The sequence below is a fragment of the Anomaloglossus baeobatrachus genome, chromosome 9 (genome assembly GCF_048569485.1).
Source record: "Anomaloglossus baeobatrachus isolate aAnoBae1 chromosome 9, aAnoBae1.hap1, whole genome shotgun sequence".
In the NCBI taxonomy this organism is placed as follows: domain Eukaryota; kingdom Metazoa; phylum Chordata; class Amphibia; order Anura; family Aromobatidae; genus Anomaloglossus; species Anomaloglossus baeobatrachus.
In genome coordinates, this window is record NC_134361.1 from 17,037,189 (window position 1) to 17,052,374 (window position 15,186).

Consider the following 15,186-nt stretch of genomic DNA (forward strand, 5'->3'; position numbering starts at 1 on the left):
AATGTATCCGAGGACACAATCCTCTGCAGAACACAACTCGCTACAATGTATCCGAGGACACAATCCTCTGCAGAACACAACTCGCTACAATGTATCCGAGGACACAATCCTCTGCAGAACACAACTCGCTACAATGTATCCGAGGACACAATCCTCTGCAGAACACAACTCGCTACAATGTATCCGGGGACACAATCCTCTGCAGAACACAACTCGCTACAATGTATCCGGGGACACAATCCTCTGCAGAACACAACTCGCTACAATGTATCCGAGGACACAATCCTCTGCAGAACACAACTCGCTACAATGTATCCGAGGACACAATCCTCTGCAGAACACAACTCGCTACAATGTATCCGAGGACACAATCCTCTGCAGAACACAACTCGCTACAATGTATCCGAGGACACAATCCTCTGCAGAACACAACTCGCTACAATGTATCCGAGGACACAATCCTCTGCAGAACACAACTCGCTACAATGTATCCGAGGACACAATCCTCTGCAGAACACAACTCGCTACAATGTATCCGAGGACACAATCCTCTGCAGAACACAACTCGCTACAATGTATCCGAGGACACAATCCTCTGCAGAACACAACTCGCTACAATGTATCCGAGGACACAATCCTCTGCAGAACACAACTCGCTACAATGTATCCGAGGACACAATCCTCTGCAGAACACAACTCACTACAATGTATCCGGAGACACAATCCTCTGCAGAACACAACTCGCTACAATGTATCCGAGGACACAATCCTCTGCAGAACACAACTCGCTACAATGTATCCGAGGACACAATCCTCTGCAGAACACAACTCTCTACAATGTATCCGGGGACACAATCCTCTGCAGAACACAACTCACTACAATGTATCCGAGGACACAATCCTCTGCAGAACACAACTCGCTACAATGTATCCGAGGACACAATCCTCTGCAGAACACAACTCGCTACAATGTATCCGAGGACACAATCCTCTGCAGAACACAACTCGCTACAATGTATCCGAGGACACAATCCTCTGCAGAACACAACTCTCTACAATGTATCCGAGGACACAATCCTCTGCAGAACACAACTCACTACAATGTATCCGAGGACACAATCCTCTGCAGAACACAACTCGCTACAATGTATCCGAGGACACAATCCTCTGCAGAACACAACTCACTACAATGTATCCGAGGACACAATCCTCTGCAGAACACAACTCGCTACAATGTATCCGGGGACACAATCCTCTGCAGAACACAACTCGCTACAATGTATCCGAGGACACAATCCTCTGCAGAACACAACTCGCTACAATGTATCCGGAGACACAATCCTCTGCAGAACACAACTCGCTACAATGTATCCGAGGACACAATCCTCTGCAGAACACAACTCGCTACAATGTATCCGGAGACACAATCCTCTGCAGAACACAACTCGCTACAATGTATCCGGAGACACAATCCTCTGCAGAACACAACTCGCTACAATGTATCCGGAGACACAATCCTCTGCAGAACACAACTCGCTACAATGTATCCGGAGACACAATCCTCTGCAGAACACAACTCGCTACAATGTATCCGAGGACACAATCCTCTGCAGAACACAACTCGCTACAATGTATCCGAGGACACAATCCTCTGCAGAACACAACTCGCTACAATGTATCCGAGGACACAATCCTCTGCAGAACACAACTCACTACAATGTATCCGGGGACACAATCCTCTGCAGATCACAACTCGCTACAATGTATCCGAGGACACAATCCTCTGCAGAACACAACTCGCTACAATGTATCCGGGGACACAATCCTCTGCAGAACACAACTCGCTACAATGTATCCGAGGACACAATCCTCTGCAGAACACAACTCGCTACAATGTATTCGAGGACACAATCCTCTGCAGAACACAACTCGCTACAATGTATCCGAGGACACAATCCTCTGCAGAACACAACTCGCTACAATGTATCCGAGGACACAATCCTCTGCAGAACACAACTCGCTACAATGTATCCGGAGACACAATCCTCTGCAGAACACAACTCGCTACAATGTATCCGAGGACACAATCCTCTGCAGAACACAACTCGCTACAATGTATCCGGGGACACAATCCTCTGCAGAACACAACTCGCTACAATGTATCCGAGGACACAATCCTCTGCAGAACACAACTCGCTACAATGTATCCGGGGACACAATCCTCTGCAGAACACAACTCGCTACAATGTATCCGGGGACACAATCCTCTGCAGAACACAACTCACTACAATGTATCCGGGGACACAATCCTCTGCAGAACACAACTCGCTACAATGTATCCGGGGACACAATCCTCTGCAGAACACAACTCACTACAATGTATCCGAGGACACAATCCTCTGCAGAACACAACTCGCTACAATGTATCCGGGGACACAATCCTTTGCAGAACGCAACTCGCTACAATGTATCCGGGGACACAATCCTCTGCAGAACACAACTCTCTACAATGCCAATTGGAGAAACAGACATGGATCACACATCCCAAAAATACACTGATCTAAAGCCGCTAGGCAAAAATTTAAATAGAACGTGAGGTTCTTAGTTACCATTCTGATCAGACTGTATTAAGCCCACTGCCACGTCACGGCGAACCTCTAGAGTGGGTCCCTATCCTAAGCCTTTGTGGTGCGGCACTGTGCACCAACCACTGCTGCAGCGACAAAGCACCAGCAGGGCAGGCGACCCGGCGCCTCACAGCACCCATGCTGCAAGACAAAGCCCCCAAGGCTCCAGGCCACACTGCCCCACTGTCACGACACCACCACAACAGCGGCCACTGCACAGCACCAACACACAGTGAGAGGACAATCACTACAATGTATCCGAGGACACAATCCTCTGCAGAACACAACTCACTACAATGTATCCGGGAACACAATCCTCTGCAGAACGCAACTCTCTACAATGTGTCCGGGGACACAATCCTCTGCAGAACGCAACTCGCTACAATGTATCCGAGGACACCATCCTCTGCAGAACGCAACTCGCTACAATGTGTCCGGGGACACAATCCTCTGCAGAACGCAACTCGCTACAATGTATCCGAGGACACAATCCTCTGCAGAACACAACTCACTATAATGTATCCAAGACACAATCCTCTGCAGAACACAACTCGCTACAATGTATCCGGGGACACAATCCTCTGCAGAACACAACTCGCTACAATGTATCCGGGAACACAATCCTCTGCAGAACGCAACTCTCTACAATGTGTCCGGGGACACAATCCTCTGCAGAACGCAACTCGCTACAATGTATCCGAGGACACCATCCTCTGCAGAACGCAACTCGCTACAATGTGTCCGGGGACACAATCCTCTGCAGAACGCAACTCGCTACAATGTATCCGAGGACACAATCCTCTGCAGAACACAACTCACTATAATGTATCCAAGACACAATCCTCTGCAGAACACAACTCGCTACAATGTATCCGGGGACACAATCCTCTGCAGAACACAACTCGCTACAATGTATCCGAGGACACAATCCTCTGCAGAACGCAACTCGCTACAATGTATCCGGGGACACAATCCTCTGCAGAACACAACTCGCTACAATGTATCCGGGGACACAATCCTCTGCAGAACACAACTCACTATAATGTATCCAAGACACAATCCTCTGCAGAACACAACTCGCTACAATGTATCCGGGGACACAATCCTCTGCAGAACACAACTCACTACAATGTATCCGAGGACACAATCCTCTGCAGAACACAACTCGCTACAATGTATCCGAGGACACAATCCTCTGCAGAACACAACTCACTATAATGTATCCAAGACACAATCCTCTGCAGAACACAACTCGCTACATATGTATCCGGGGACACAATCCTCTGCAGAACACAACTCGCTACAATGTATCCGGGGACACAATCCTCTGCAGAACACAACTCGCTACAATGTATCCGAGGACACAATCCTCTGTGAACGCAACTCGCTACAATGTATCCAAGGACACAATCCTCTGTGAACGCAACTCGCTACAATGTATCCGAGGACACAATCCTCTGCAGAACACAACTCGCTACAATGTGTCCGGGGACACAATCCTCTGCAGAACACAACTCGCTACAATGTATCCGAGGAGACAATCCTCTGCAGAACACAACTCGCTACAATGTATCCGGGGACACAATCCTCTGCAGAACACAACTCTCTACAATGTATCCGGGGACACAATCCTCTGCAGAACACAACTCGCTACAATGTATCCGGGGACACAATCCTCTGCAGAACACAACTCGCTACAATGTATCCGGGGACACAATCCTCTGCAGAACACAACTCGCTACAATGTATCCGGGGACACAATCCTCTGCAGAACACAACTCTCTACAATGTATCCGGGGACACAATCCTCTGCAGAACACAACTCGCTACAATGTGTCCGGGGACACAATCCTCTGCAGAACGCAACTCGCTACAATGTATCCGGGGACACAATCCTCTGCAGAACACAACTCGCTACAATGTATCCGGGGACACAATCCTCTGCAGAACACAACTCGCTACAATGTATCCGAGGACACAATCCTCTGCAGAACACAACTCGCTACAATGTATCCGGGGACACAATCCTCTGCAGAACACAACTCGCTACAATGTATCCGAGGACACAATCCTCTGCAGAACACAACTCGCTACAATGTATTCGAGGACACAATCCTCTGCAGAACACAACTCGCTACAATGTATCCGAGGACACAATCCTCTGCAGAACACAACTCGCTACAATGTATCCGAGGACACAATCCTCTGCAGAACACAACTCGCTACAATGTATCCGGAGACACAATCCTCTGCAGAACACAACTCGCTACAATGTATCCGGGGACACAATCCTCTGCAGAACACAACTCGCTACAATGTATCCGGGAACACAATCCTCTGCAGAACGCAACTCTCTACAATGTGTCCGGGGACACAATCCTCTGCAGAACGCAACTCGCTACAATGTATCCGAGGACACCATCCTCTGCAGAACGCAACTCGCTACAATGTGTCCGGGGACACAATCCTCTGCAGAACGCAACTCGCTACAATGTATCCGAGGACACAATCCTCTGCAGAACACAACTCACTATAATGTATCCAAGACACAATCCTCTGCAGAACACAACTCGCTACAATGTATCCGGGGACACAATCCTCTGCAGAACACAACTCGCTACAATGTATCCGAGGACACAATCCTCTGCAGAACGCAACTCGCTACAATGTATCCGGGGACACAATCCTCTGCAGAACACAACTCGCTACAATGTATCCGGGGACACAATCCTCTGCAGAACACAACTCGCTACAATGTATCCGGGGACACAATCCTCTGCAGAACGCAACTCGCTACAATGTATCCGGGGACACAATCCTCTGCAGAACACAACTCTCTACAATGTATCCGGGGACACAATCCTCTGCAGAACACAACTCGCTACAATGTATCCGGGGACACAATCCTCTGCAGAACACAACTCGCTACAATGTATCCGGGGACACAATCCTCTGCAGAACACAACTCGCTACAATGTATCCGGGGACACAATCCTCTGCAGAACACAACTCTCTACAATGTATCCGGGGACACAATCCTCTGCAGAACACAACTCTCTACAATGCCAATTGGAGAAACAGACATGGATCACACATCCCAAAAATACACTGATCTAAAGCCGCTAGGCAAAAATTTAAATAGAACGTGAGGTTCTTAGTTACCATTCTGATCAGACTGTATTAAGCCCACTGCCACGTCACGGCGAACCTCTAGAGTGGGTCCCTATCCTAAGCCTTTGTGGTGCGGCACTGTGCACCAACCACTGCTGCAGCGACAAAGCACCAGCAGGGCAGGCGACCCGGCGCCTCACAGCACCCATGCTGCAAGGCAAAGCCCCCAAGGCTCCAGGCCACACTGCCCCACTGTCACGACACCACCACAACAGCGGCCACTGCACAGCACCAACACACAGTGAGAGGACAATCACTACAATGTATCCGAGGACACAATCCTCTGCAGAACGCAACTCACTACAATGTATCCGGGGACACAATCCTCTGCAGAACGCAACTCACTACAATGTATCAGAGGACACAATCCTCTGCAGAACGCAACTCACTACAATGTATCCGGGGACACAATCCTCTGCAGAACGCAACTCGCTACAATGTATCCGGAGACACAATCCTCTGCAGAACGCAACTCGCTACAATGTATCCGGGGACACAATCCTCTGCAGAACGCAACTCGCTACAATGTATCCGGAGACACAATCCTCTGCAGAACGCAACTCGCTACAATGTATCCGGGGACACAATCCTCTGCAGAACGCAACTCGCTACAATGTATCCGAGGACACAATCCTCTGCAGAACACAACTCGCTACAATGTATCCGAGGACACAATCCTCTGCAGAACACAACTCGCTACAATGTATCCGGGGACACAATCCTCTGCAGTACACAACTCGCTACAATGTATCCGGGGACGCAATCCTCTGCAGAACACAACTCGCTACAATGTATCTGAGGACACAATCCTCTGCAGAACACAACTCACTACAATGTATCCGGGGACACAATCCTCTGCAGAACACAACTCGCTACAATGTATCCGAGGACACAATCCTCTGCAGAACACAACTCGCTACAATGTATCCGGGGACACAATCCTCTGCAGTACACAACTCGCTACAATGTATCCGGGGACACAATCCTCTGCAGAACACAACTCGCTACAATGTATCTGAGGACACAATCCTCTGCAGAACACAACTCACTACAATGTATCCAAGACACAATCCTCTGCAGATCACAACTCGCTACAATGTATCCGAGGACACAATCCTCTGCAGAACACAACTCGCTACAATGTATCCGGGGACACAATCCTCTGCAGAACACAACTCGCTACAATGTATCCGGGGACACAATCCTCTGCAGAACGCAACTCGCTACAATGTATCCGGGGACACAATCCTCTGCACAACACAACTCGCTACAATGTATCCGGGGACACAATCCTCTGCAGAACGCAACTCACTACAATGTATCCGGGGACACAATCCTCTGTGGATCGCAACTCTCTAGGATATAAAGGTCCGGTGCGCACTCCGCTCCCTGAGCAGAACTAGGACGTATTATAAGGCTATGTGTCCACGGTAGAATGTACCTGCGGATTTTTCTGCATGAAAATCCGCGAATTTCGCGGCAAATCCGCACCTTATTTTTGCTGCGGATTTACCGCGGATTTTTTTTTTTTTTCCCCATTCTATACCCAAAATCCGCAACAATAATTGACATGCTGCAGATTTTTCCGGATCAAAATCCGTGGCAAATCCGCCGCAGAAAAATCCGCAGCATGGACACAGCATTTCCAAAATGCCATTGAAATGGCTTGGAAGTGCCGCTGCTGCAGATTTTCGGAAAATCCGCGGTAAATCCGCGGCAAAATCCGCAGCGTGGGCACATAGCCTAAACATTCCCATTTACTGGCAAGAAGCAAAGGTTTTGGAAACGGGAGAAAGTTGCAGAATGTCTAATACAATTGGACCTAAATTATACTTGTGGGGGGGGGGGGGGGTGTTCTGGGTCAGATCGGGCTCTGAAGAGGAGGTCACTAACACTTCACCCCAATACGCTGGAGGCCATATCCCAGGATTATGGCGGGTTCTGAGCCGCTGTCTGTGACGGAGCTGTCCCTCTGGATATGGCCCAGGTTCCACCTCACCAATCCGCAGACCCCCAGCAAATATCATCAGGGGTCTTCACATTTTGACATCTGTTCAGCCAGTTTGGGCTCCGATGGGTGTTTTAGTCACAGGTCCACAGTGACCCGATTCATGGTGGAGGCGCGGCCCATCACTTTTCCAGCGAGTGCAGTACAGGGGGTCTCATTGATGGGGGTCCCCACAGTACGACGCAGCCACACCAGAGCACTTCATAAATAATCCCTTTTATTCAAACACTCATTCACATCCACCTCCCCGGATTTCACCTCCCCTCATCCCCGCGTCCCCTTCCTTTCACCCGAGTCCCTTCTCCCGGCAGCACCCAGTTATTGTCGTGAAGGCCCAGCTGGCAGCCCGGAGCTGCACGGTCGGCCCGGCGGCAGCACATCCAGTAGGAGCGTCCGTAGGGCAGGTCATGGTGGTAAGGCTTTGGGTGCCAGCGGCACATGGACACGTCTCCACGTCTGTAAATCCGTTTACATTGTTTGCAGGGGTCTTCCCGATACAGGGGGTGCTGGCTCCAGCGCGCGTCACACGGCCGCACCCCATAGTCTTCAATCAATGCCCGGAAGCGTCGACATGTGCACTTTATGGCGGCCAACGACTGTGTGGACAAGTAACTGAAGATTGCCAGGAGGACATGGTCCGGCAACGACGGGAGGTAAAGCCGCGGCTGCAGAAGGCGCTGGACCTGGAAACGGATCTCCAGGAAGTCATGGGACACATGGCGGTAGAGGCGGCACAGGGGAGGGACAGGCGGTGGAGGAGGGGGTGGGGGCGGAGGAGCAGTGTAGAGACGCGGGAAGAAGAGCTGTCCAGGGAGGGGTTCTGTTTCATCGGCCTCCCCCCCATAAAAGACACAACGGTCAACGGCTCCGGTCAGCACCAGGTCAACATGGAAGCCGGACTCCGAGGCCGCCGCCTGCGCCTCCTCCGCGTTCTCCGCTTGCTGCGACTCCATCTTTTCCAGCAGGACACAGACGCGGTGCGGCTCCGGACTCAGCAGCTGGTACAGGTCACAGGTGATGGGGTCTCCAGGCCTCTCGGCCACGCGGAAGGCGATGCGGACTTCTCGCTCTGCCTGTTCAGCCTCGTACTGGGCCACAGCCTCGGCCACACTGCGGCAGTGGCCCTCAGCGCCATCTTCTGAGGACGTCACCAGGACCAGCGGAGGTCTGGCTGGGGCAGGTTCTGTCCCCCGGCCTTCCGCTCGAGCCACCATCTCGGCTACGGAGGGAGGAGCTTCTACGTCAAGGGCATGCCGACGCCTCTTTGCTCTGGAGCTGCCCCCTGCACTCCATCGACCTTTGACCTTAGCCCCTCCAGGGCGGGGCGATGAGCCGCTCCCTGCACACTGATAAGCCACGAAGAAGGCCACTTTCTCCTTGGTGTTTCCAGGCTTGATAACGTACCACGTGTCCAACAGGACGCGATCATCGCCACTCCGTGGGCATTCAGCGCTCTCCGGGGGAGGGTCCTTCTCCTCTGCTGCCCCCGCAATGTCACCGCTCTCTGCTGAAGCGCAGCTCATAGCATAAGCACCAAAGGGACTCGGACTCCACAAGTGAAGAGGAGACGGCAACCGGGGATCCATGACGTCAGATCTGCAACAGAACATGAATGAGGTTAGGACAATGATGGTGGATCACAGGTCCCAGCATGCTCTGGGGTCAGGACAATAATGGTGGATCACAGGTCCCAGCATGCACTGGGGTCAGGACAATAATGGTGGATCACAGGTCCCAGCATGCTCTGGGGTCAGGACAATAATGGTGGATCACAGGTCCCAGCATGCACTGGGGTCAGGGCAATGATGGTGGATCACAGGTCCCAGCATGCTCTGGGGTCAGGGCAATGATGGTGGATCACAGGTCCCAGCATGCTCTGGGGTCAGGGCAATGATGGTGGATCACAGGTCCCAGCATGCACTGGGGTCAGGACAATAATGGTGGATCACAGGTCCCAGCATGCACTGGGGTCAGGACAATAATGGTGGATCACAGGTCCCAGCATGCACTGGGGTCAGGGCAATGATGGTGGATCACAGGTCCCAGCATGCTCTGGGGTCAGGGCAATGATGGTGGATCACAGGTCCCAGCATGCTCTGGGGTCAGGGCAATGATGGGGGATCACAGGTCCCAGCATGCTCTGGGGTCAGGGCAATGATGGGAGTGATGGGGGAAATCACAGGTCCCAGCATGCTCTGGGGTCAGGACAATGATGGGAGTGATGGTGGATCACAGGTCCCAGCATGCTCTGGGGTCAGGACAATGATGGGAGTGATGGTGGATCACAGGTACCAGCATGCTCTGGGGTCAGGGCAATGATGGGAGTGATGGTGGATCACAGGTACCAGCATGCTCTGGGGTCAGGGCAATGATGGGGGATCACAGGTCCCAGCATGCTCAGGGGTCAGGACAATGATGGGGGATCAAAGGTCCCAGCATGCTCTGGGGTCAGGGCAATGATGGGGGATCACAGGTCCCAGCATGCTCTGGGGTCAGGGCAATAATGGGGGATCACAGGTCCCAGCATGCTCTGGGGTCAGGGCAATGATGGGGGATCACAGGTCCCAGCATGCTCTGGGGTCAGGGCAATGATGGGAGTGATGGGGGAATCACAGGTCCCAGCATGCTCTGGGGTCAGGGCAATGATGGGGGATCACAGGTCCCAGCATGCTCTGGGGTCAGGACAATGATGGGGGAATCACAGGTCCCAGCATGCTCTGGGGTCAGGACAATGATGGGGGATCACAGGTCCCAGCATACTCTGGGGTCAGGGCAATGATGGGAGTGATGGGGGAATCACAGGTCCCAGCATGCTCTGGGGTCAGGACAATGATGGGGGATCACAGGTCCCAGCATACTCTGGGGTCAGGGCAATGATGGGGGAATCACAGGTCCCAGCATGCTCTGGGGTCAGGACAATGATGGGGGATCACAGGTCCCAGCATACTCTGGGGTCAGGGCAATGATGGGAGTGATGGGGGAATCACAGGTCCCAGCATGCTCTGGGGTCAGGACAATGATGGGGGATCACAGGTCCCAGCATGCTCTGGGGTCAGGGCAATGATGGGAGTGATGGGGGAATCACAGGTCCCAGCATGCTCTGGGGTCAGGGCAATGATGGGGGATCACAGGTCCCAGCATGCTCTGGGGTCAGGACAATGATGGGGGATCACAGGTCCCAGCATGCTCTGGGGTCAGGACAATGATGGGGGATCACAGGTCCCAGCATGCTCTGGGGTCAGGGCAATGATGGGGGATCACAGGTCCCAGCATGCTCTGGGGTCAGGGCAATGATGGGGGATCACAGGTCCCAGCATGCTCTGGGGTCAGGGCAATGATGGGAGTGATGGGGGAATCACAGGTCCCAGCATGCTCTGGGGTCAGGGCAATGATGGGGAAATCACAGGTCCCAGCATGCTCTGGGGTCAGGGCAATGATGGGGGATCACAGGTCCCAGCATACTCTGGGGTCAGGGCAATGATGGGAGTGATGGGGGAATCACAGGTCCCAGCATGCTCTGGGGTCAGGACAATGATGGGGGATCACAGGTCCCAGCATACTCTGGGGTCAGGGCAATGATGGGGAATCACAGGTCCCAGCATGCTCTGGGGTCAGGACAATGATGGGGGATCACAGGTCCCAGCATACTCTGGGGTCAGGGCAATGATGGGAGTGATGGGGGAATCACAGGTCCCAGCATGCTCTGGGGTCAGGACAATGATGGGGGATCACAGGTCCCAGCATGCTCTGGGGTCAGGGCAATGATGGGAGTGATGGGGGAATCACAGGTCCCAGCATGCTCTGGGGTCAGGGCAATGATGGGGGATCACAGGTCCCAGCATGCTCTGGGGTCAGGACAATGATGGGGGATCACAGGTCCCAGCATGCTCTGGGGTCAGGACAATGATGGGGGATCACAGGTCCCAGCATGCTCTGGGGTCAGGGCAATGATGGGGGATCACAGGTCCCAGCATGCTCTGGGGTCAGGGCAATGATGGGGGATCACAGGTCCCAGCATGCTCTGGGGTCAGGGCAATGATGGGAGTGATGGGGGAATCACAGGTCCCAGCATGCTCTGGGGTCAGGGCAATGATGGGGAAATCACAGGTCCCAGCATGCTCTGGGGTCAGGGCAATGATGGGGGATCACAGGTCCCAGCATGCTCTGGGGTCAGGGCAATGATGGGAGTGATGGGGGAATCACAGGTCCCAGCATGCTCTGGGGTCAGGGCAATGATGGGGAATCACAGGTCCCAGCATGCTCTGGGGTCAGGGCAATGATGGGGGATCACAGGTCCCAGCATGCTCTGGGGTCAGGACAATGATGGGGGAATCACAGGTCCCAGCATGCTCTGGGGTCAGGACAATGATGGGGGATCACAGGTCCCAGCATGCTCTGGAGTCAGGGCAATGATGGGGGAATCACAGGTCCCAGCATGCTCTGGGGTCAGGGCAATGATGGGGGATCACAGGTCCCAGCATGCTCTGGGGTCAGGGCAATGATGGGGGATCACAGGTCCCAGCATGCTCTGGGGTCAGGGCAATGATGGGGGATCACAGGTCCCAGCATGCTCTGGGGTCAGGGCAATGATGGGGGATCACAGGTCCCAGCATGCTCTGGGGTCAGGGCAATGATGGGGGATCACAGGTCCCAGCATGCTCTGGGGTCAGGGCAATGATGGGGGATCACAGGTCCCAGCATGCTCTGGGGTCAGGGCAATGATGGGGGATCACAGGTCCCAGCATGCTCTGGGGTCAGGGCAATGATGGGGGGGGGATCACAGGTCCCAGCATGCTCTGGGGTCAGGGCAATGATGGGGGATCACAGGTCCCAGCATGCTCTGGGGTCAGGGCAATGATGGGGGATCACAGGTCCCAGCATGCTCTGGGGTCAGGGCAATGATGGGGGATCACAGGTCCCAGCATGCTCTGGGGTCAGGGCAATGATGGGGGATCACAGGTCCCAGCATGCTCTGGGGTCAGGGCAATGATGGGGGATCACAGGTCCCAGCATGCTCTGGAGTCAGGGCAATGATGGGGGAATCACAGGTCCCAGCATGCTCTGGGGTCAGGACAATGATGGGGAATCACAGGTCCCAGCATGCTCTGGGGTCAGGACAATGATGGGGGATCACAGGTCCCAGCATGCTCTGGAGTCAGGGCAATGATGGGGGATCACAGGTCCCAGCATGCTCTGGAGTCAGGGCAATGATGGGGGATCACAGGTCCCAGCATGCTCTGGGGTCAGGGCAATGATGGGGGATCACAGGTCCCAGCATGCTCTGGGGTCAGGGCAATGATGGGGATCACAGGTCCCAGCATGCTCTGGGGTCAGGGCAATGATGGGGGATCACAGGTCCCAGCATGCTCTGGGGTCAGGGCAATGATGGGGGGATCACAGGTCCCAGCATGCTCTGGGGTCAGGACAATGATGGGGGGATCACAGGTCCCAGCATGCTCTGGGGTCAGGACAATGATGGGGGATCACAGGTCCCAGCATGCTCTGGGGTCAGGGCAATGATGGGGGATCACAGGTCCCAGCATGCTCTGGGGTCAGGGCAATGATGGGGGATCACAGGTCCCAGCATGCTCTGGGGTCAGGGCAATGATGGGGGATCACAGGTCCCAGCATGCTCTGGGGTCAGGGCAATGATGGGGGATCACAGGTCCCAGCATGCTCTGGGGTCAGGGCAATGATGGGGGATCACAGGTCCCAGCATGCTCTGGGGTCAGGGCAATGATGGGGATCACAGGTCCCAGCATGCTCTGGGGTCAGGGCAATGATGGGGGATCACAGGTCCCAGCATGCTCTGGGGTCAGGACAATGATGGGGGAATCACAGGTCCCAGCATGCTCTGGGGTCAGGACAATGATGGGGGATCACAGGTCCCAGCATGCTCTGGGGTCAGGACAATGATGGGGGATCACAGGTCCCAGCATGCTCTGGGGTCAGGGCAATGATGGGGATCACAGGTCCCAGCATGCTCTGGGGTCAGGGCAATGATGGGGGATCACAGGTCCCAGCATGCTCTGGGGTCAGGACAATGATGGGGGATCACAGGTCCCAGCATGCTCTGGGGTCAGGACAATGATGGGGGATCACAGGTCCCAGCATGCTCTGGGGTCAGGGCAAGGATGGGGGATCACAGGTCCCAGCATGCTCTGGGGTCAGGGCAATGATGGGGGATCACAGGTCCCAGCATGCTCTGGGGTCAGGACAATGATGGGGGATCACAGGTCCCAGCATGCTCTGGGGTCAGGACAATGATGGGGGATCACAGGTCCCAGCATGCTCTGGGGTCAGGGCAAGGATGGGGGATCACAGGTCCCAGCATGCTCTGGGGTCAGGACAATGATGGGGGATCACAGGTCCCAGCATGCTCTGGGGTCAGGACAATGATGGGGGATCACAGGTCCCAGCATGCTCTGGGGTCAGGACAATGATGGGGGATCACAGGTCCCAGCATGCTCTGGGGTCAGGACAATGATGGGGGATCACAGGTCCCAGCATGCTCTGGGGTCAGGACAATGATGGGGGATCACAGGTCCCAGCATGCTCTGGGGTCAGGGCAATGATGGGGATCACAGGTCCCAGCATGCTCTCCCTCGGGTACCAGGCCTCAGTGACTTAGGCCTGCCCATCATTCCCCTGCCACAAGGGCCCCACTATGACCATAAAGGCCACAACCCCGAGGAGTCCGGAGCGCAGCGGCCGCGCCCGCACCCTGCCCGGGGAATCGGTGCCACCTGTCTCACCTGCCGCCCGCTGCTGACCATGACCCTGCGCTCAAGAGGTTAATGATCCGGGAGACATCCGGTGCGGGCTCTCCCTCCGGTGACCCGGACTCGCCCGTGACTCCCCGCACACCCGAGGAGCTGTCACTCAGGGAGGGGAGTCACCTGACCTCTTAAAGGGACAGTCTCTTTCTGGCTCCCACGCTGAGTGCGCTCCCGTGACGGACAGCGACAGGAGGAGCGAGCAGCCAATCAACGGCCGTGAATCCGGGCATCTCCTTATATGGAAACTCCCCGGCTCGGTTAGGGATCGTGGTGAAAGCGCAGCTGCCTGGGAGATCCGTAGAGCGCAGCACTGAGCCGCCCTCCGCTCTGCGGCTGCGGGAACATCGCGCAGGTCCCTGAAACCAGAGGCTACCGTGTAACCGAGCCTCCTCCCCAGCAATAACAGGGGGCGGGGCTTCTGAACTCAGCTTGTTACATTGTATCCGATACTCCCCGCCCCGAGTAATGAGATACGAGCAGAACTGTGACGTCACGTTACACGGGGTCAATTTCACCAGCACCTGTCCTCTAGAAAACTGCTCTGCGCATAACAGCAGCACTCAGTGGTATTCTTATTAAAGCGCCATTTATTCCATGGCAC

At 54.3% G+C, this 15,186-nt stretch overlaps 1 protein-coding gene across 1 annotated transcript; it reads right to left on the reverse strand.

Moving 5' to 3' along the window:
* Window positions 1-8,006: 8,006 nt before the first annotated feature.
* Window positions 8,007-14,874, reverse strand: FBXO46 (F-box protein 46). The gene is made up of 2 exons (XM_075322402.1): window positions 14,562-14,874; window positions 8,007-9,402 (listed from the first exon to the last, which is right to left on the reverse strand). Exon 2 carries the CDS (start codon window positions 9,390-9,392, stop codon window positions 8,061-8,063), a length of 1,332 nt encoding a protein of 443 aa, XP_075178517.1. The 5' UTR covers window positions 9,393-9,402; window positions 14,562-14,874; the 3' UTR covers window positions 8,007-8,060.
* Between the last annotated feature and the right edge of the window lie 312 nt (window positions 14,875-15,186).

Bases quoted from the DNA above. Each gene is read 5' to 3' on its own strand.
- FBXO46 (XM_075322402.1), bottom strand. From the start codon at position 9,392: ATGGATCCCCGGTTGCCGTCTCCTCTTCACTTGTGGAGTCCGAGTCCC.